General features: G+C 57.4%; 1 protein-coding gene across 1 annotated transcript; it reads left to right on the plus strand.

The window, feature by feature from the left end:
- The first annotated feature begins 1,709 nt into the window (after window positions 1–1,709).
- On the plus strand, window positions 1,710–21,296 carry LOC120389021 (angiopoietin-2-like). The gene is made up of 9 exons (XM_039511152.1): window positions 1,710–2,270; window positions 8,406–8,561; window positions 10,207–10,328; window positions 12,257–12,489; window positions 13,085–13,209; window positions 13,892–13,993; window positions 15,509–15,675; window positions 20,088–20,218; window positions 20,761–21,296. Exons 1-9 carry the CDS (start codon window positions 1,974–1,976, stop codon window positions 20,919–20,921), a joined length of 1,494 nt encoding a protein of 497 aa, XP_039367086.1. The 5' UTR covers window positions 1,710–1,973; the 3' UTR covers window positions 20,922–21,296.
- The last annotated feature ends 549 nt before the right edge of the window (window positions 21,297–21,845 follow it).

Below are 21,845 nucleotides of genomic sequence, written 5' to 3' on the forward strand. Positions count from 1 at the left end.
GGACAAAGAGATTCTTACACCTGGAAAAGTCTATATAAGGCTAATGCCTCATCTCCCTTTGGTCTTCAATCCTGCTTCATACCTCTGGAGGGACTTTGCCACAAACTGAAGCTCTGCACAAAGGGACTGACCGACCCATCCCAGCGGGGGATGTTCTCCAGAGACTTAATTTGAACCTGCAGTTTACTCCAGCACTGCTGCAAGCCTGAACTAAGAACTTTGCCATTACTGTATGTAATTGATTCCATTTAACCAATTCTACCTCTCATTTCCACCTTTTTCCCTTTGTAAATAAACCTTTAAATTTTAGATTCTAAAGGATTGGCAACAGCGTGATTTGTGGGTAAGATCCGATGTGTATATTGACCTGGGTCTGGGGCTTGGTCCTTTGCGATCGAGGGAACCTTTTTCTTTTATTGGGGTGTTGGTTTTCATAACCATTCATCCCCAGGACGAGTGCACTGGTGGTGATGCTGGGAGACTGGAGTGTCTAAGGAAATTGCTTGTGTGACTTGTGGTTAGCCAGTGGGGTGAGACCAAAGTCCTCTTTGTCTGGCTGGTTTGGTTTGCCTTAGAGGTGGAAAAACCCCAGCCTAGGGCTGTGACTGCCCTGTTTGAGCAATTGGTCCTGATTTGGCACTCTCAGTTGGGTCCCGCCAGAACCGCACCGTCACAGGGGTAAAGGCACCCGGGATAATCGCCACAAGAAACACGATTCTTTTCCAAACAATAGAATGTTATTGAGTAACAAAAACACTGCAAAACAACTCTGTGCAAGTTAAAAACAAATACATTAAACCCTTAAACGTGTGGCCCCGAGCTTAGCAGGGCAAAGAACATTCACGTCCATTTTAGCTCCACGTACAGCACCCGGGACTCTCCCAGCCGGTGTATGTGACGCTGTGGCTGTCCTGGATGTCCCCCAGTGTGGCGTGGCAGGGGGAGGGATGCGGCCCCTTGACTTGACCCTCGTTCGTTCTCAAGCCATGACATCCCCCTCGAGCCAGCTCAGCTCCTAGCCCTGGGAGCTGCATCTGGACGGAGCAGCTCCCCTCTGAACCCACCAGGCAAAGTAGTCAGACCCTGACCCTCGCTAGTCTCTCCCTGCGGGGCAGGTTTTCCAGACCTTCCTGGCACATGTGACCCCCCTGTGACAGACCTGCCACTGACAAGCTGTCTGTGCAGGAGGGGGGTTGCCAGGATTAGAAAGCGGGGTGCTGGGAAGCTCTCTTGAGGCCCAGCTAGGGTGACCAGATGTCCCGATTTTATAGGGACAGTCCCGATTTTGGGGTCTTTTTCTTATACAGGCTCCTATTACCCCCACCCCCGTCCCGATTTTTCACATTTGCCATCTGGTCACCCTAGGCCCAGCTCCCTCTGGGGGGTGAGGCCGACCATTCTCCAAGCTCTGCCAAGCAAAGTGAATCTGCAGAGAACGGCAGGAAGGAGGCGAGGCCAAGCGGCCGCCTAAGATAAACGGAAAGCCCCAGCGGCCCTGGCCTGGGCTGGGGGCTGACACATTCTTGTGGCCTAATTATCTCCTCTGAGGGAGCTGGATTCCAAGGGACAAAGCATCCTCAAAGAGGGCTGGGACTGGGACCCGTTCCAGAGCCCCGCAGGGGGCGGGAGAGGAGCTGGGGGGTGAGGGAGGGGAAAGAGGAGGGCTGAAAATAATAATAATAATAATAAAACTTCCTGCAGTTGTCAGGAGAACATGGGCCAGAGATATAGGAAGCAATCGAGGGCCTTTATCGTGGAAACACAGGCTCAGGGAGCAGGATTCCTGGCCAGCTGCGCGCCCAGCCTCGGAGCTGTCAGACGCCACATGTCAGCAGCAGCAGCAGCAGCAGCCGAGCAGGGGGAGGACTGAGTGTCCCACACCAGGCAGCACAGAAGCAGGGAAACGTGCATGCGTGCGAAGTTCAAACCGGACCCTTTCAGCTGGGTAGGAATAAGCCCCCTGGAAGGCGAGCATGGGAGCCGGGGGAGCCCTGCTGTGGTTAGCGGGGGCTGCATGGGCTGCGATGGCTCTGGGACTCGGTTCCCACCTGAAAGGGAAGGACAGACCTCAGCACCAGGTGCAGCATGGGCCCTGCAGCTACACCTTCCTGCTCCCAGAGCTTGGGGGCTGTTACCCCTCCACCGCCGAATACCAGGCCTCGAACTCGCTGCAGAGAGATGCGCCGTCCGTGCCTGAGCCCAAGTGGCCAGCCAAGCGGCTCCAACAGCTGGAGAACATCATGGAAAACAACACACAGTGGCTTCAGAAGGTAAGATCCAGTCAGGGCCCGCTTGGATCACAGTGGTTCTTGGATAGATTGCAGCAGTGCCCACAGCATGCCAGTCCCTTTCCACACACAGGGCTTGGCCTGCGGACGTGCAGCGTTGCCAACCTCCCTCTGGGATCGGAGAGTCAAACGGGGCACCTCTTGCAGCTTGCTACCTTTCTGCTGCCGATGCACGAGCCAGGCTAGGACCCAGCTCGCTCTCCCCTAGCTGTGCTGCCTCTGCAGCAGCAAAAGCTTCTTTGCGCAGTAATGTGGGTGGATGTGACTTAAGGCTGCACTGTCACTTTTCTGGCCATAACCATGTGGCGCTGGCTTCCTCGAGAGGACTTGGTCAAAGTCTGTGCCTGGGAACTGCTGTATAATTACTTTGTGAAAGGGACCAAACAGGCTTCTCGCCTTGATCCAGACAGTCGCAGCATTACTGCAGGTAAGTTACCCCTATAGATGAGGAAAACAGTACAAGGGCTTGGATCATTTAAATGGGCAACTTCTTTATTGATCCTGGGAATCTATCATCTCGCCTAATATTAAAGACCCCTTTAAAACTGTTTAAAAGGTTAGATCTCTACTAGCCCCCTCCTGAGTGTGACATGCTTTCTGTCTCTGTTATCAGACCCATGTTCTGCTCCTTGGCTGTGCCTGATGTTCTTTTACCGGCAGAGCCGGAGCGGAAAAATTCTTTTTCTGTTTTTCTTTCCAGTTATTTTAAAACCCAGGAAATCACAGTCACTTGGGTTCATGGGTCTCTCCTTCGCGAGCTGAGAGTTTGAGAGTGACTCTGGTACCGGTTACACTAGTGTAAATTGGGAATAACTCCATTTACACCAGTGAACTGACATCAAAGTAAAACGAGTTTAGAAGCAATTTCAGAATTGAGCAGCATGGGTGAAATTCTGATCCTGTTGTCACTAAGTTCTGCCACTGACTTCTCTACTGCCAGAATTTCACCCTGTGCCTGCAGGATATATCGGGCTCCTTCCTAAACCATAAATACCAATTGCTTAGCATGCAGATACCAGTCGGGCAGTAAAGGGGTTATTTCCTTCCTCTTTGTTCCCAGGCTGCTATGAGGGGCATGTGTCTAATTCAGACTATGTTACATCTCTTTCCAAAGATGACCTACGCAGGGCAGAACAAACTTCTTTACACTCTACCAAAGCAATAAGCAAATATTTGCACTAGGGGAGAATGTAATTAAAAATAAATCCCCCCAAATAAAAACCCCATTGGATCAAACTGTGCAGTGCAGGGGAAAGTGTCTGAAAGTTATTAATACCGAGCATTACAATGCCCTTGTGTTAATATATATTCCTGTCCACTCACTGGGATTGCATGTGGTGCAGCATTGAGAGCAATGCTATTTGCTGTGTAGGGATCTCTGGATGAGACTTTAGCTCCCACGGTCCTGCCAGCTCAGCATGGACTCTAAGGATTCCACGGGACGAGATTTGCCCCAGAATCCTTAGATGTGTCACTTCTGTCCTTTCCGGGGTCAGTTGTGGCTTCCTCTGGAGTTGTGGCTGAATTTTCATGGTGCTGTGTGCAGAATATACTGTGTGTCATTTGAGGACCCGTTGAAAGACAAGGGGCTGCAACAACATAACCTGTAGGATTTTTGTGATTGTGCCATATAGAGGCACAGTCTGGGAAGCCGCAGCAGCTGACCCAGACTCCAGGCAGGCAGAAAACATGTGTCTGGGATGAGGCAGCAGGGTTTTGTCTCTAGGAACTGTGGCGATTTAGTCGTCAGTGCCGCTGAACCTGCTCTGCATGGAAAAGTCCCCTTCTGTCTGCCAGCATGTTACAGGTTCCTGAGACTGCTGCCCTCCCAGAGGCTCAGGTCCTGATACTGCTTTTACAAACATGCCACACCCTGAATGCGCAGGGAGGGCAGGGTGAACAGAGCCCGGTCTGGCTGGGAGAGGGTGCTGGCCCTCCGGCACTGCAGGGGTTAAATGGAGATGCACAGATTGTTAGGAAGTGGACTGGAAAACATTCTCCTCAGCTGTTTCCTTTCCCTGGACACCCAGATGTGTGTTTATTGCCCAAGAAGCCATGAATCATGTTGTCTAGGGCGGAAGGTAAACAGTGCTGATCTGGTTCCCTGCTGAGCGGGACCCAGCGCCGCGAGCGGAGCTGGGGTGCTGCTCCGAGGCACTCGTGTTTTCAGCACTGCTGGGATCCAGCCACAGTTTCTCATGCAAACCCATCGGGGAAGCAGGATTCCTCCATGGCCACCTGGGAGCAGGGGGAGCCCAGCCAGAGGCTCTGCCACAGGTGGCTGGGAAAGGAGACACGGTGGCTGAGCGAGGGGCAATGGGAGGGAACAGCAAAGAGGGATGCCAGGGGCTAGCCGGCTGCTCCGTACCAGCCTCTCTCTGGTCGCTCGGACTCCGATCGTGCAGCTGTGGCGGTCACCTGGAGCAAGATGCCCTGGGCTGGTGGCTTCATCGCCTGCTAAAGATCCACCCTGGGGCCTCTCCTTGAGCAGGCAGGTGCTGACCTTAGGGCCTGTCTCTCCCCCGGGCGCTGAGCTGGACCAGCCAGGTCAGCTGGACACCAGAGGGAAGGCAGCAGCAAAAGCCCAGGTGTCTTGTGTGGCCCACTCAGAAGTTCCTGGGCACTGAACTGCCAGCTCTTCTGCCCTCACTCTCCCCTCCAAACGTTTGGTGCCAGGCTCATGCCCCTGGTGGTGCCACATGGGAACCGAAGCCTAGTTCTGTCAGGTGAGGTAGGACAAAGGGACGGGGGATTTTACAGCTCACGCTGACGCTGCCGGCACTGCTGTATTGTGAATGACTCCGCTTGGCCATCGCTCACTCACAAGAACGAAGGTTTTCTGGCTGACCTGGGGCCTGGTCTTAGCTCTGCCACTGACTCAGCACGTGACCTTGGCCAAGTCACTCAGCTTGTCTGTGCTGTGAAAGACGACCCTGCTGAGTTACAGTATCAAGCAGGCCTGGACAAGCCAGGTTTAACATCCTGTCGCCTGGTCCTGGCCAGCTGACCCCATCTTAACCATGACAATCTGTACCTCAGGCGTCTCCTCCATTGACGGGGATCATGACCCTGACTCAATTCATTAACATCTGCAAAGTGCTTTCAGATCCTCCAATGGACAGAGCCTGGTATTCCTGCCAGACACCCCACTTCCTGTTTATAATCTTCCTTTTGCTGAGACCCCCCGGGGCGACTCTCCCCAAACAACCCCCACCCTGTAACTCCTTCCCGCTGCGACTCAGCCACCAGCACGTCAGGAATGGAATGCGAGAGGCCGCCTTGGGCCTGCTGTTATGGGATATGGCAGGGGAAGCCCGCCAGACGCTTTCCAGCCATTGTGGCTTGGAAGTGGCCAAATCAGGGTGGTCCCCACTGGAGTTAACTCCATGCGTTGTACTGACCGGTGCCCATTTCGGGGGTCGTTATAAACCCCACCCCCTTGCCGACAATCAGCTGGAATCTAGCAGGAGGTTTTCTGATTTACGTTGCAATTTTGCAGGAAAAACCTGATCCCAATCAGCAGTTGCTGGCTGCTCAGGACCAAAGCCCAGTGAGCGTTTTGCCCTTTCAGGGTCGTCTTGGCGGGTTTGCGTAACATCAGAGAGACCCAGATTTTAAAATGAAAGGGCATTTGCTGAGTATAAGGTGACCAGACAGCAAGTGTGAAAAATCAGGACGGGGTGGGGGGTAATAGGAGCCTATATAAGAAAAAGACCGAAAAATCAGGACTGTCTCTATACAATCGGGACATCTGGTCAGCCTAGCTGAGTAATCGGCCTTGTGCCAACCCGCTGGGGGAGGGAAATGATAGTGGAGCCTCCTGGCCCATTGGCAGCTCAAGGAGCCTGGCGTTGCCTGAGCAGGCAGCCCTGCGGCGGAGCAGTCTGGGAAAGACGGGGCACGGTTAAGACACTGGCCTGGGCTTCAGGGGCTCTAGGCTCAGTTCTTGGCTCTGCCAGATGGGGGGCGTGAGCCTGGTCAGGTCAGTTCTGTGGCCTTTTCCTCCCCTTTGTCTTGTCTAGTGAGACCGTGAGCCACGCGGAGCCAGCCAGGGCCTGTCCCTTGCTACGGGCACGTGCAGTGCGCACCGCCGAGGGGGGACTTCTGGGCACAAGTAAGAGGACTGAGGATTCAGTGGGCCAAGCAGTCCCTGCAATCAGCCCCGGCGTCCTGCCTGCCCGAGGCAGATTTAATTCCCCTAGGAATTCGACTGGCTCCTACGGTCAGTATCATCCCAGTTTCCGATGGGTGTTTCTGGCCTGGTTCCTAGCCCTAGTTCTCAAGGGCTTCTAGTTCCCTAATGAAAGAGAGCACAACACTAAATACCAGCAGATGCTCTTTAAACAGCAGCAAGGGGCCGGGTCCTGCAGACATGTCCTGCTGGGAGGTGGTGGTTTACTACCATGAGCCTCGGGGCTTTGGCTATAGAGAGACCTTGCTGTTCTCTTCCGAGACATCATTAAACTGAGCTGCCCATCTCTGATAACTGCCCTGGAAGGAGGCAAGGATCTGGGGGTCTGGGCCAGCAGCCTCTCTCCAGGACGTGTGAGCCGTCGGGAGGTGCAGTGTGGCTGGTGCAATGGGTGTGCCTGTCACAGCCGCTGCATACCCAGGATCAGTCTCTTTCGGGGGTAGGAAAAGTTCCTTGAAAACTTGCTCCCATCCTGCTTTACGAAAGAGAGAGGTTGGTGTGAGGGAGGGAATCACATTCATTCCCGACCTGAGAGTGTTGGAGGCGCTCCCAGAGTCACCGGGAATCCATCAATGTTTATTAATTTACCCCCCACCTTTTTTTTAAACTTGCTTTTTAAAAATCTCTCTCCAAGTTAAAGAAGTCACTGCAAAGCTGGGCCCGTCTGCATCACTTCAGGATGGGCTCCATGACACAGTGGAGGGGTTAAATGAGTCCTGGTTTACATCTGTGTGTGTAACAGACGAAAGCAAAGCGATGCAGTGAAACGGGCCACTGGTACAGACACACCACAGCTAGATGGTCCTTTCCCCGGGGAGCTCCGAGTCCAGGGAGGAAGTCTGCGTAGTGCCGTGAAAGCAGACTGTGACCGGGTTTGAGCCCCTGCTCCGGAGCAGCGTGCCCCGTGCGCTCTCGGCTCGGGCACGCAGAGGAGCCAAGCGCAGGCGGGTGTGATGAGCTGAATTCCCTTCCTCGCTCCCCTGTTACAATGGGAGGAAGTTTGGCAAATGCCCGTGGGGACGACCATGTTTGTACATGGGCAGGGCAGGGCACGTCATCTGCATACACAGTGCGGAGAGCAATATTTATGCAGTGAGGAGGCCCTGAGAGCGAAAAGCACACGGCCCCCTTGCCACAGCCTTCAGGGGCAGGGGGTCAGTTACAAAACAATAGGCAGAAAGAAGCAAGCGGGGCTCAGTTCGCCCATTCCCAGACTCTCGTTTGTTTACCACTCGTCCCCTCCAGCACAAGGAGCACAGGGAGAGAGAACTGTCTAGTGGTTAGAGCACAACCCATTCCCAGCTCTGCCAGGCCCGGGGGGAGCATGACTGCATTCAGCCCCACTGCACGTCTCTGTACCTGTCTCCTTGGGGGGGATCAGTAACACTGCCTTGCCTTTCCGGGGTGGGGGTGGGGCAGGTGAGGTTTAACCAAAGCGTGTGAAGCAGCTCAGACATGGGAGGCTATATATGTGCTGCTGGCTGATATTATTAACGTGAGAACCTGACTATGAGGCATGTTTCCTAGAGTTCATATTGCATGTTTCACCGAAGGCAGGTGCCTAAATATCATGGATGGATGGATGGATGGACGGATGGATGGAGGTGTGTGCCGGGGGTCGGATGGATGGACGGATAGATACAGAAGTGTGATTGGGGACATGTAGAGGGGAGTGCAGGGGTGGGCTGGCTGGCTGGCTGGCTAGAGGGACATGTAGGGGGATGGAGAGATAGATGGGTAGGTAGGTAAGTAGGCAGGCAACCAAGTCAGCACATCAAGCTACAGCTACAGCATGGCCTGTATGTACCAGTGTAACATCGTCAGCTATTGTCAGCGCGCTGTGTAACCCCCCAGTTCCACGCCCACTGCTGAGGGAAGTCGTCATTTCCCACACAACCCCTTCTCTGCCTGTGTTTTGTTCCCAGCTGGAGAGCTACATCCAGGAGAATGTGAAAATGGAGCTTGCCGAGATCCAGTTCCACACGGTGCAGAACCACACAGCTGCCATACTGGAGATCGGGAGCAGCCTCCTGAGCCAGACGGCTGAGCAGACCCGCAAGCTCACCGACGTGGAGACGCAGGTAACTGCTGGCTGGGCTGTCTCCCGAGCTCTCCCCCAGGCGCTGAGCGCTGGAGTCGTTGTGTGTGACTCCACGGACTGGAACAAGATTGCATTCATATACACCAGGGCTGGATTGGGTTCCCCACTCACGGCAGAGAATGTTCCGCTGCATCTCGCTGTCTCCGTGCATTGGGATTTGTATTTTTTGCTGGAGAACTTTATAAGAAACAGAGGGGAATTCGATGCCACCTCCGGTGAAGACACCTAAATGACAAGTGCACCACTGAAGCTGCTGTGATTTCAAACAGCTTCTCCCTGATCCCCAAAGGTTTAGAAGGTTCACTCCAGCTTTCAGAGGGCTGGGGCTGGACACTTCAGAATTGCTCAGCACCTTGCATGCATGTTGCATCCTGGGCTCTTGTGAAAATCTGGCCTTTTGTTTTGGTGCCTACATGGGAGCTGAGCCCATGCAAGTCTGTGGATATCCGCATGTGGATATCCGTGGACCATATTTGCGGATTAGATGCAAATGCAAATTTTGTATCTGTGCAGGGGTCTAGAAATCCAGCCCCGACATTGTGACGCAGTAGGGAGTGGATTGACCTGGGAATGTCGTCTAGTTTTACTGGGGCTGTCTGCATGGGGGATGGGAGAGCAGGGGATGACTTTAGGTGAGGGACGGTACCTGAGCCAGGAAGGGGGGTGGGGAGAGTCAACACCTTTGCCTGGAAGCTGGATAAAGGAAGAGAGCCAGCTGGAGGGGTTTTTAGTTTCAGTTTGGGGCTGGCTGGGAAGAGGCAGGGAACCCCAAGTCTGGGGTCTAAGCTTCTTGCCCCCCAGAGGGACCTGGTTGAGGGGTCCTGGCTGTACCTACAAGCCCTGTTTGGGACTGTGTTCCTGTTGTCTAATAAACCTTCTGTGTTACTGGCTGGCTGAGAGTCCCGGTGAATCACAGGAAGTGGGGGTGCAGGCAGAGGCGGCTCTACATATTCCGCCGCCCCAAGCAGTCATGCGCGGGAGGCGCCCCGGGAGCAGTGGACCTCCCGCGGGCTTGACTGGTGAGGGTCCGCTAGTCGCGCGGCTTGGCTGGACCTCCCGCGGCTGCGGGCGGTTCGCTGGTCCGGCGGCTGCGGTTGAGCTGCCACAGGCATGCCTGCGGGAGGTCCAGCCGACCCGCGCAACCAGCGAACCGTCCGCAGTCACGCCTGCGGGAGGTCCACTGGAGCCGCGGGAGGAGCACCCCCTCCGCAGTCACGCCTGCGGCAGGTCCGGTCGTCCCGGGGCTCCGGTGGACCTCCCGCAGGCGTCACTGCAGCAGGTCCGCTGGCCCAATCTGCCGCCCCTGCCGGCAAGTGCCGCCCCACGTGCGTGCTTGTCGCGCTGGGGTCTGGAGCCGGCCCTGGGTGCAGGGCCCGGACTCCCCCACACTCCGTGACAGACGGTGGGTGCTGAGCCCTTGCAAATCTGCACCGAGGGCTCTACTGGGACAGGAAACCTAATCTCCAGAGTCTTCCTCCCCACCCAAACTTAGGCCAAAATCCATTTCCCCATGCAGGCTGCTCCTCCTGCTGCTGGGCTTCAGAGCGTGTTTCCCAAACTCACATCCCCTCAGATCCCGTCCCTTCCTGACCATCCCAGTCTGGTTTCTTTTTTTCCACCCTCAGGTTCTCAATCAGACCTCAAGGCTGGAGATCCAGCTGCTGGAGAACTCTCTGTCCACTAACAAGCTGGAGAAACAGCTGCTGCTGCAGACCCAGGAAATAAACAAGCTCCAGGAGAAGAACAGGTAAAAATCCCTTCTCTGGGTAGGGCTGTGACCATGTGGGGATCTGGCTGTCTCTACCACACAAAATAGAAACAGGAGAACCCAGCGTGGTCTGGGATTTAGCAGCGTTTCTAGGGCCAGATCTCCAGCTGGCGTAAAGCCACACCACTCCAATGACTTCACCTTCCAGGTGAGGATCTGGCCCATAGGATTGACAAAAATTGTGGGTTTCAGGGACTCTTTGGCATTTCATGGAACATTTCCCCCTTTCATTTCAAATATTTTTTATGGCAAATTCAGTAAAATCTCATTTTACGCTCCTATATGGCTAATTAACTGGCAGCCTGTGTTGTGATCATAATAAAGACCCCTGTTTGGATGAAATTCTTGCTCTGGCTTGCAGAACAACCAATAAAAATACAATCAAATACAAAAGTCAGCGCAGCTCACGGGAACTTCTGTTTTGCAAAATGGATCCCAAACTCCAGAGCTTTGGAGTTCTCTTCTTGCCCAGACCCTACATTTCCAGCAGTGGTTCTAAGCGTCTCCAGGCAAGCGCCCTGCTCCCTTTCCTGGAGTGCGGCGTAGGGAGGTGGGTGACTGTGTCTGAAACTCAGGCAGCTGCTGCCTGCGCTGACTGGAAATACACACGCAGTGCAGTTGTAGCCCTGTTGCTCCCAGGAGATTGGAGAGACTAGGTGGGCGAGGGAATGTCGTTTATTGGGCCAACTTCTGTTGGTGAAAGAGACGAGCTAATTACAACAATCTGTAACCCCCACCCCCACCCCGCCTTTGTGTCCTATGACTGCAGAGGTGTTAATGGGCACTCCACCCTGAACGCTCCCTTAGAGTACGTGCTAACAATCTGTTCCACCTGCATCTCTCCCAGTCCTCCAGAAGAGCTCGGCGTGGCTCCAAAGCTTGGCCCTCTCCCCAGTAGGAGTTGGTCCAATGAAAGATATTCCCTCCCCCATCTTGTCTTGTAAATAAATAGGTTGTTGCCCCCACGATTAGGGTGACTAACAGACGCAGAGGGGCCCGGCCGGCTTAGGGCGCCTGCTTGGAGAGGGGCAGCTCCGCACTGCACACCCCAGAACTGCGAAGGGCTTGTGTCAAAGGCCCCCAGTGCGGGTGCCGTGAATAGACTGAGCTCTGGTGAGATCCCCACTGACTGGAGGTGACCACCCGGCTTATGCTTCTGGGAATATTCTCTGTGGTAAATCCTCCCTGTAGCCGGAAGAGCCTGCCTGGGAGCCAGCCAACCAGCTCTGGCTGGGAGAGGAGCCTCTGCTAGAGCAGGGACTTGTCATTAAAGGGTTTATGGCTCTTCCTCGCCCCGGCGGCAGGCGGCCTGTGCCCAGCTCATTGCATTTGGGAAGGACGCTGGCGGGAGACGGCGCAAGCCCTGCCGGTACTGCTGAGCACTGTGCTAGGGCCGACGGCTTCAGAGAGGCACAGCTTGAAAACGCGTCCCCTAAAAGCTCAAAACACAGGAGGCCGATTAAAAAAGAGCTGGGGTGTGGAGTTTGAAAAAGACACCCTGCCTTTGGAAAGCGTGGGGCTGGCAGCACTGTGCTAGTGGGGGCCGAAAGCCAGAGCCCCAGAGCCGTGCCTCCCTGGGGACTGTAGCAGGCAGTGGGCAGAGTGTGCACGATCTGCCTGTCTGGTCCTCATCTGCCCTGTCCCGTGGTATCTGGGCTCCTTCTGGTCTCTAGTGTGTTTCTCCTCACAGCACCCCTCTGAGTAAGGCTGGGCAATTATCCCCTTGTGTAGATGAGAACAGAGGCACAGAAACTAAGTGACCCAACCAAGGTCACGCCGGGAGGCTGGCAAAGCCAGGAGGGGAAGCCAGGGCTCCCAGCCCCCAGCCCAGCACTGGCCCACCCCTCCTTGGCTCCCTCTCTGTGAGGCTCCTCTTAATCCCCCCCTTCTCGGCCCCCTGCCCCCAGCTTTCTGGAGAAGAAAGTCCTGGACGTGGAAGGCAAACACGAGGAGGAGCTGCAAGGGATCAAAGCCGAGAAGCTGGAGATGCAGAGCCTGCTGTCCAAGCAAACCCAGCTCATCCGGGAACTGGAGCAGCACCTCGCCATAGCCTCAGCCAACAACACAGTGCTGCAGAGACAGCAGGCGTCTCTCATGGACACAGTGCACCAGCTCCTGAGCCTGGTCTCTCAGTGCAACCGTCAGTACCGCGGGGCGAGGGGGGGAGGACTGGGAGTGGCTGCTCGGGAGTCGGGCCCAAGCAATGGCCCAGCTCACTTGGTGCAAGGCTGGGGAAGTGTTGGGGGAGCTGCTGCCCGACTCTCAAGCTGCCCCACCCCACTTTAATTTGAGCAGCCTAGGGGCTGCTCTAATTTGGAGGGTTGGCTCTGCTCCCTGTGGGACCCTGGGCATTGCCTTATCGCCACCAGGCCCCATCCCTTCCCAGCATGCTCCTATGCTGGGGTCGAGGGCTGGCGTAGGAGCCGCTGGGATGGGTTTACACCTGGTGAGAATTCCCTCCTCCCGTGGGTTCCCGGCAGATTCTGGGCCATTGGCTCCACTCAGGCGGCTGGAGCAGGGTCTGGTGTCAGTGTGGTTGGGACAGTGCGGCATGAGCTGCTAATCAGAGGTGCACAAGGAGCAAGGTCCCATGGCACGGCAGCAGAGCCACAGGCGGTGCAGGGCTGGGGGGGAGTCTCCGGGAGGGGGGACGGTGGGGTAAGTCCCCCCAGGCAGCGTCTGGAATTGAAGCAGCTGGGGGAAGAGCTGAGTGTCCCCTTTTCTGCTCCACCCAGAAATCTCCCCGGCCCCGCAGGAGGCGCAGAAGGTGTTCCGGGACTGCGGGGCCGCGTACAGATCGGGCCTCACTGCCAGCGGGGTCTACACGCTGCGCTTCCCCAACTCTACAGCCACCACCAGGGTAAGTCTGCAAGCCTGGCAGCCTGGCAGCTGAGCCCCACTCCCCAGCCCCCGGCAGACTGGGCCCAGGGTCCGGGATATGCGAGCACATGGCAGAGGGCGGGGAGTGGGGTAAAGCAGAGAGGGGCTGGGAGTCAGGACTCCTGGTTTCTGGTCCCATCTCTGGGGGATGGGGGGCGGCTAGTGTCTGGAGCAGGGCAATGGGATTCTGGGTCTTTCCTCAGCTCTGCCACTGCTTCGCTGTCTGGCCTTGGGCAAATCGCTTCAGCTCTGCCCTGCCGCGTATCCGTCTGCAAATGGGGTCTGCTAGTTGGCTGGCGGGGAGCGGTTAACAAGTGCAGGCAAAGCACGCCGAGCACCTGGGGGCGATGTATTGGAGATGGGCTGAGCATTAGCATTCCTGAGATGCAGACAAGTATCCCCGGCCCTGAAAGATGGCGCTTGTAAAACCAAAACAACCCCCGCCCATCACAACCACCCACCCCACTGACCCCCTCGGCCTCTCACGGATGCCACAGTGGGGATGGTTACTAGTGTGCTTAGCCACAAGGCCGCGGCCAGGCCTGGGGATCAGAGCCGAGCCCCTGCTTTGGACATGGGGCCTTCGCGCTCTGGCGTGAGCCACGCCGGCTCGTGGGCTGCGCTGTATGTGTCCAGCCATGGCCACGCTGTCCCGTTCACAGGCGTTCTGCGACATGGAGACCAGCGGGGGAGGCTGGACTGTCATCCAGCACCGGAAGGACGGCTCCGTGGACTTCCACCGCACCTGGAAGGAATACAAACACGTAAGGCTTCCCTGTCCTGTCGGCAGCCAGCACCGCCCCGGCGAGGCCGTGGTGTGGGACCCCCGGCATTTCCTCACACTGGGGCAGGAAGAGCTTCCCGTGGAGGCTAGGAATAGCCAGCCACTCCCAGGGGCGAAGGGCCCTCGCTTCCCCACCCGCAGCCCCCGGCCGCCCTACACACGTGGGAAGGAAGAAGAGGAGCAGAGGTTACTGCCCTATTGTTCAGGGCATGTGGTGAAGGGTACACGGGAGGCTGCAAACAGGAACCCAGCGATGGGGGAAGGGATGGAGAGCGGGGCCGCCCCTGCACTGCAAGCAGGGAGCTGAGGTTGCCCCCCTGCTGCAGGGTCAGGGCTCTTTTCACCGGGGTGTTCTGATGTAAAGACGGGGAGGCGCTCAGACACTGTGGTAACAGGGCACAGAAGTCCCATAGACAGAGAGAGGCCATGACCTGGAGATTCTGCGCCACCAGCGTTCCTGAATCAAAGCAGGCCAGGCCCTGCTTTCCACGGACGGCCCAGGGTCCAGGGGTGTCAAACGTAGATGCCCAAATTGCTAACTGGGCAAGGGAGGGAGGGTTTCCTCCGGATACCAGGGGGTGGCCCCTCTGCTGGGAGTTGGAACATCAGGATCCATATCCTTGGTGTTTGGAAAGACCCCAGCTGTTCCAAGGGAGCCCCGGATTGCAGGGCTTCTTCCATGTGGCGGGACAGTTTTAGAAGGTGATGTCTCAGCCAGTCCCACCAAATCCATCCCCAGGGCCTGCCCACTGAAGTCCACAGAGATGCACCATGCCTGGATTTGGCTCTGTGAGCCCCATGGGCAAGCGGCAACATGGTGAAGTGTCTGGTGCACACACACACACGCACACACACTCTCCACCATTTGCAGCGCTCCCGTGGAAAAGCTGTCTGTGCACATGCTGGCAAAAGATCTCAGATCCTGGCTGTGGTTTCAGCTCATTCACATGTGAGTCGTGTGGCTGGCCCTGGAAAGCGGTTTTGTAGCCACAGCGCTGAGAGGGGGTGTGGGTGTGGATCTGGTGTAGGGGAAATTCTGTGTCTCTTCCAAGAAATGGCCTGGTTCCATACATGGCAGGAGCAGGGGGCTCTGAAACTCCTTCCCCTCATACACTGGCTCAGCCTGTGCTTCCCTGGTTGGCCTTTTGTAGCCTGAGTCTCAGCTGTAATGTGATGCAGGGGAGCTCTCTGGGCACAGCAGGGGTAACCAAGCCCATTGACTTGTGGGCTCTCCAGAGAAGTTACTGGTCAAGGAACCATTGTCTGGATTCATTCAGAATTCCAAAGCCCAGCACAGAGCTCCCTGGACCGCGCCTGTATCAGCCACACACACTGTTGTGGGGCTGGGAGAGCGAATGACGTGCTGCAAAACCTGCTTCCTTCCGGGTTCTCTCTGGTAGCAGCCACTAAGCACAAACCCAGCTGAGCCCCAGTGCCGCCGGCTGGTTCTTGGCAGCCTCCTCCTGCTTCACTGGGTTTCTGGTCTTTCATGCAGGGCTTTGGGTCCCCATCTGGAGAATACTGGCTGGGAAATGACTTCATCCACCGGCTCACCGCTCAGGGCTCCTATTCCCTCCGAATCCAGCTCTGGGACTGGGACAGCAACGAGGCCTACTCCCTGTACGGGCATTTCCAGCTGGGCAGCGAGGAGCAGCTCTATCGGTGAGTCTCGCTCCATCCCGCCTGCTGCGTCACGATTTGGGCACGAAGGATGACCCCGCCCGGCCCACGATGGCAATCAAGCCCTTGCCAAATCCACTAGACCAACCAGCCTCTGGGTCTCCTGAAGGGGGGGTTAATCCCTGCTCACTCTTATCCCACACAGCAGAGTCCAGAGAGATTTCATGGGCACAGCACGTGGCATGGAGAATCCCCTGCCTTTCCCATGCTGCAGCAGAAGCTCCTCTGCATTGTGCATGAGCTAGCCACTGCCTCTGCACCCCCTTGTGGCCTGAGGTTGCTCTGCAGGTGCCCTGCCTCAGTTTCCCCACGTCTCAGGACTCTGTCAATCAAGCTCTTCTGTCATTCGGCACCCCTTCCCCCTGGGGGCTAGACTGATTAACATCAAATCATTCCCAGAATATAGTTCTTGAATCTGCAGCAACTCCAGACATGTAGGCTTTCCTGCTGGGGTCTCTCAGGCCTTCCCTGCCCAGAGCCTTTCCCTGAAGACGCAGCGTTCCCTGCTGGAGCCTACTCCCTCCCGCCAGCCATTCCCTGCTGTGGCAGGCCTCTGCTGAAGTCTCACTCCAGCTTCACTCTTGTTGTCTGTCCCTGAACATCCCCCTTCCTCTGCAGCTTCCTGCTGCTCTTTGGAGGAGAATCCGCTCTTCCGTGCCAGCTGGTTCTACCAATTAAACCGCACCCCGATCCCAGGTGACGTGGGGGGTGGAACAGGAGACCTCATCCCAGGTGTGGCAGGCAAGGCTAACTCTATGGGGCTGGCCAGCTCCAGGTCTCTGGACCTCAAAGGGGCAGCTCCTCCCAACCCCCCACCCCGCCCCTGGTACAGGCACTTTCTGTCCCAAGGCGCTTCCACTACACGCATTGCACCATGCGCCGGAGCCCACCAGTGATGTTTCGGCTCCGTCCCGATGCTCCTGTTCCTGGAGAAGCCAGCCCGGAGCACCCCCGGCTTGGAGCTCATTCTGCAAAGTCTTGTTGGGATTTTGTCCACACTCCCGCCCATTTTCACCCCCTTTATCTGTCAGAGCCTCTGATCAGACACTGACTCAGGAACTGGGCGGAGCAGTCGCTAGGGAGGAACGTGATCCTGCTCTCTGCTGGGCACGTTGCTGTGCTCATGAGGAGAGCCGGAATTGAGCCTAGGTTCCCCACACGGCAGAGCACACCGCGCCCTACAGGCTGTCCACACTGTCCGTCTAGCGCGGCTTTTGGGGAACAGCCTAGGACCACTCTCGAAGAGAGAACAGGCTCCTTCCATGCCAAGTGGTGCCAACAACCCCACCCATACCCACCGTCCAAGCCAGCTCAGAATCGGCTCCTTTACCAGGCAGCTGAGGCACGGCTCCTCCTAGCTGGGCTGCAGAAACCCCCGGGGTCTGCTTTGCACATGGCAGCAGCTTGGTGACATGGGAATCGGGATGCCGTGCCATACACCACCAGCGTGACCTCACAGAGAGCTACTGGCATGGCAGCTGTGCTGGCTCAGTCCTGGCCGTGATCAGCGGAAACGCGTGATTCTCTGTGCTCCATAGACTCCAGGCAGCTCCAGCATCAAAAGCACTTGCTCCGATGGCCCCACGTTAGCAATGCTGGTGGAGTCAAACACGTACAGACAGGGCCTATTGCTGGGAAGAGCTTTCCCAATGAGGTGAGTCAACACAGGACGGGCAGCCCTGGCCTGGAGTTTGGCAAAAACTCCCCCAGCTATTTCTCGTGTGAGGACACCATTCCATGAAACCTTTTCAAGAGTCTTGCGCGCCTCCTCCCAGCTCACTGAAATCATCTTAATGCAAATGTCTTTTACAGTGAGAGTCCTGCTGCCTCCAGGGTGGCCTGCACTCTGCAAACGAAAGAGGCCAAAGGAATTAAACAGCTTTTTATAGCATCCAAGCACATGCCCGTTGCTAAAACCCAGTGGAACCTTGGCCTCTGAGCTTTGAGAGCTGCTTTAAATCCCGAAGCCGGGTTTTTCCGGTGGGTTGTGTGCTTGGCAGGCTAATCCTGCTCTCCGGAGCGTCAGGTCTCCACAATGAAGGGCAGAAATCTTAGTCTGTGCCTGATCTACAGCCAGTGGAAATCAGGGGGAGTCTCTCCAGAGGCTGCACTGGGCCTGGTTCTAATTGATCCCTCCGATAAATAGAAATCATGGTTACTGGAATGGCCGTCGCAGCGCCACACCCCATTCACGAATGGGGCTCGGGGTTCCTGGCAGGAGACCGGGCTCGCTCTCCATTTGTTTGATCTAACAGCTTTCCCCCAAGTGCTGAGAATTTGGCTCTGAGTCCCCAGACCCAGTGAGACACACATGCAGCCTTTTCAGGAATTTTAGAGGCGTTTTTATCCTGGATGCCTGGGCAGCTTTGGGCTCTGCTGTGAAATTCCATCTGCAGACACCTAAGAGTCCTCACCAGCCAGTTTGTGTTTCATCGCACTGGCCTCGCAGCTTGTGTATGTGGTTTGCCCTGATGCTGCCTTTGTTTTGTGCCATGAGAAGCAGGGCTCTCGCCGAGTCCTTCTTGGCAATCGGCCCCAGCAAAACACAAGGTCATGGGTAACAACCCACATCCAACAGCTGCCCTTGCTCCATGGCAGGTCCTTCACTCGACTCCTCGCATTCCATCCAGCTCCAGACAGGCTGGCCAATGACAGCATCAAAAGCAAGGCCAGCGGGTCCCTTTCCAAGCCCAGCAGCCCAGAGTAGCCCGTTACCACCCACGCAGCTCGGCACACGCAGAGGCAGCACTGCACCGTGTGGGCTGTGGGTTCTTACCCTGTTATTCCATGAGCAAAAAGGGGTCATTGTCCATCTGAGTGCCCCATCCGTGGTCTCCAGGGCTAGACACAGCCGCACCAGCTCCTTGGCTGCAGCAGCTGGAAGTGCAGGGAGGCCTCTTTTGAAAACCCCGACCCACTGTTGCATCTTGCTTTCAGAGCCCCCAGGTGGCTGGAGCTGTGAGGTGGGGCCCTGGGTTTCTGCCTGACCTGGCCGTTGGGCCAAACACAGTTGCACCAGCAGGGGGCGCTCAGCTTCACAGCTGCAGCAAGTGACAACACCTTGATGCCTGCCGGCAATAATATCTGTGTCTGTGCATATACAGGGTGGGAAGCTGGTTCTCTTACCTATAAAACCACCAGCTCCCTCAGCTAGTCAGGACACCACGAGAACAATAGACCCTGCGGGTCCTAGTGCCAAGCTAAATAACCCCTGTCTCAGGCAGTGTGTTTTTGTGTGAGACAGAAGCAAAACAAACATTGTCTCTGTAGAGTAGGCAGGAACGGGCAGGGACTGCCCACGGCAAATTGCTGAGGGGACAATACTGGCTTTGGAAACTGCTTTGGAAACTGCAGCTCCTATTCTCACCCAGCCACACGGCTCCAGGGCCCTGGGGACATCTGGCATGACTCCAACCTCCCCTTCCCCCCACCCAGTCAGTGCCCTCCAGCAGATCCTCCACACCATCCCACTCTGGAGAGCCAGCAAAGGAGGCCAGGCACAGCTGGTGCGACAGGTACAGCCTGGGACCTGTCACACAACGTCTGTCCCTTTGCGGATTCTCCTGGGTTGGGAGGGAATGGGACCATTGCCAGCTCTGGTGCTGCTCACAAAGTCCCAACTCCTTTGGCCTGTCGCTCTCTGTGTTCAGGCAGCACCCAGCACAAGGCAGGCATAGAAAATGGGCAGTGCCATGGGGCACTCTGCCCCTTGGGGCTGTACTGTCTGGTGATGTGGCCTTTAAGGTTTCAGGTGGTTGGACACACAAGGCCTGAGGAGATATAGGGAGAGAGGAAAAGGGTCCAGGGAAGAAGTAGCAGTTAAAAGGGATCCTGTTACTGAATCTTTAAGGGCCTGGGACCCGGAGCCTTGCGAGGGGGAGGGCAGGGCTCCCTGCTCACCCAGCCAACAAGGAATGAGTTGGGAGAAGGGGCCAGTGTAAATGCTGCCTCTGCCTAGCACAAGGCAGGTGTCTGTGGACACTGGGCGGCTGGAAGGCTCCTGCAGGGCCCTGAGTTAGCAGGGAAAAGACAGCGGCAGGAGAAGGACTGTTTGGTAAAACCGCCCCACTGGCAGAGAAGCTGGTCAGAAGCCCTGCGCCTGGCCTGAACCACAGCCCAGCCCCGAGCTGGGGAAAACTCCTGCCCTAAGGAGGGACGCGGGAAGGACAGTTTGGAAGACAGCTTGGCATGTGCCAGGGAAGCTGAGGATTGGAAGGCGCTGAAGCCTCTGGGGTTCGCTCCCTTTGTGCTGCCCATTTCTAGGCCTGCCTTGTACCATGCTCACGTGGCCTCCCGCGTCCCTGATCTTCCGCGAGCCCAGGCCTGGCATGGCCGCTCTGGTGGGGACTCGCCAGCGGCGCCTCCCGGACAGCCCTGTGTCTGTGTCTCCCCAGGCTCCACGTGCGGGACTACAGCGGGACGGCCGGCAGGACGAGCAGCCTCAGCCCCCCGGGGACGGCCTTCAGCACCAAGGATGCCGACAACGACCGCTGTGGCTGCAAGTGCGCTCAGATGGCGACCGGAGGTAACTGCCCCCGGGGGGCGCTGCGGGGCCGTGGGTGGGCTGGGTGGGGCTCGTAGCCGACTCAGCCCTGAATGACCATGCTGAGGCTGGGAGGCATGTAACTGGGCCTCTGGTGTCGTGGTCCATCTAACTCTCCCTGCAGGAATCGGCTCCCGCTGGGTCCAGCCGTGTATTCTCCAGGAGCCGCAGCCCCTGGGGACGCGCTCTGTTGCTCTCCTTAGCACTGCAGTGAGATAACAAAGGCCCTTCCCTGCCTGGGCAGCACCCAGTGCTTCTCGCACCCCCAACGACTCCAGCTCTGGCAACGTCCCAGCTGCTCCTCCACCCCGGGCCATATCATGGTACCGATAAACTGCGCAGCAGGCCGGGCCGCCTGACTAGGGAGACAGGAGAGCAGGAGCTCGCTGCTGGGCTTCCCTGGGCAGCGCTGGGAAAGCGACAGCCCCACAGCGAGCCAGTCGGCCCCAGCCCCCACCCTCGCCCAGTGGCCGCTGGCTGGGGCTCTGGTGCGCCGTCCCCCTGACCCCCTCTCTGTGCCCTAGGCTGGTGGTTCGATGCCTGCGGCCCCTCCAACCTGAATGGGATTTACTACCCCGCTAGCCCCGCGACGGTCCGCTACAACGGCATGAAGTGGCACTACTGGAAGGGGCCCAGCCACAGGCTCAAGGCCACCACCCTGATGATCCGGGCTGCGGACTTCTGAGAGGCCCCAGACGGGCCGGCGCGCTGGGGCTGGGGCTGGGGCTGGGCCGTCCCTGCAGCCGAGACGGGCCGGGTGGCGGCTCCACCAAGGCTCCTGTGGCACCACGTGAACGGCCTCCGGCACGTGGGTCTGGCCCCGCAGGGCGAGCTTGCACAGCACTCTGGACACCTGCTTAGCCCTGCCTCCGTGCGGTGCCTCCTCCCCGCAGCGCCAGAGCTCGCTCCCGGGCGCCAGCCATGGAGGACGGGCCCGAGAAGAGGCGGCCCCGTCCCGCTCGTCCAAACGCAGCCTGCGTCTAGGTCTTAATCTCCTCCCGGTTCAGGAGCTGGCTCACAAACATCCTGCTGTTTCCTGGGGAGCCGGGGGCTTGTGATACTGCTGTCAAGTTGTTCAGATAAAGCATCAGTGGAGAGCGCAGCTGTGCTGGAATGAGTCCCTGGGCGTGAGCTGGGGGGCTGATCCCCAGTGGGGAGCGGGGTCTGCAGATAAAATGGGGTTTCTCTCACGGAGCCGCTGTACAGCTTAAACCCCACATCTACGGCAGACGCTGAACCTCCCCAGAGGCAGGGGGGCGCCGATCCAGGGCTGCGGGTCAGCCCAGCAGAGGCAGGGCTGCTAGAAGGCTAGTACCTGGAGCCACTGGGTCTGGCTGCAGCCCTCTGAGCCTGCCTTTTGGTCCCTCCGCCAGCACATACTCCCCCAGTCTGGCTGCCCTGGGTCCGGGCCGCTTGGCGTGCAAAGCAAATGGGCGCCCCCACCCCCCTCATGCTGCAGGGAGGGGCAGGGTCTCAGCCCGGGGTGAGGGTTTGCTCTGAGAACATGCAGCCGGCCCCTGGGCTCAGAAACCCCAGAGGGGGGCCTGCTGAGCACTCGGGCTGGGAGGTGAGACGCAGGCTGGCAGGGGTTGGCCGAGGGGCTCTGTGC

The sequence above is a fragment of the Mauremys reevesii genome, linkage group 23, assembly GCF_016161935.1.
Source record: "Mauremys reevesii isolate NIE-2019 linkage group 23, ASM1616193v1, whole genome shotgun sequence".
In the NCBI taxonomy this organism is placed as follows: Eukaryota; Metazoa; Chordata; order Testudines; family Geoemydidae; genus Mauremys; species Mauremys reevesii.

What these genes read in the sequence shown, in the direction of transcription:
- LOC120389021 (XM_039511152.1), top strand. Translation starts at nt 1,974, where the DNA reads ATGGGAGCCGGGGGAGCCCTGCTGTGGTTAGCGGGGGCTGCATGGGCT. An exon ending in AAGCTCCAGGAGAAGAACAG is followed by an intron (nt 10,329 to 12,256) that starts GTAAAAATCCCT and finishes CCCTGCCCCCAG; the next exon opens with CTTTCTGGAGAAGAAAGTCC. An exon ending in CCTGGTCTCTCAGTGCAACC is followed by an intron (nt 12,490 to 13,084) that starts GTCAGTACCGCG and finishes TGCTCCACCCAG; the next exon opens with AAATCTCCCCGGCCCCGCAG.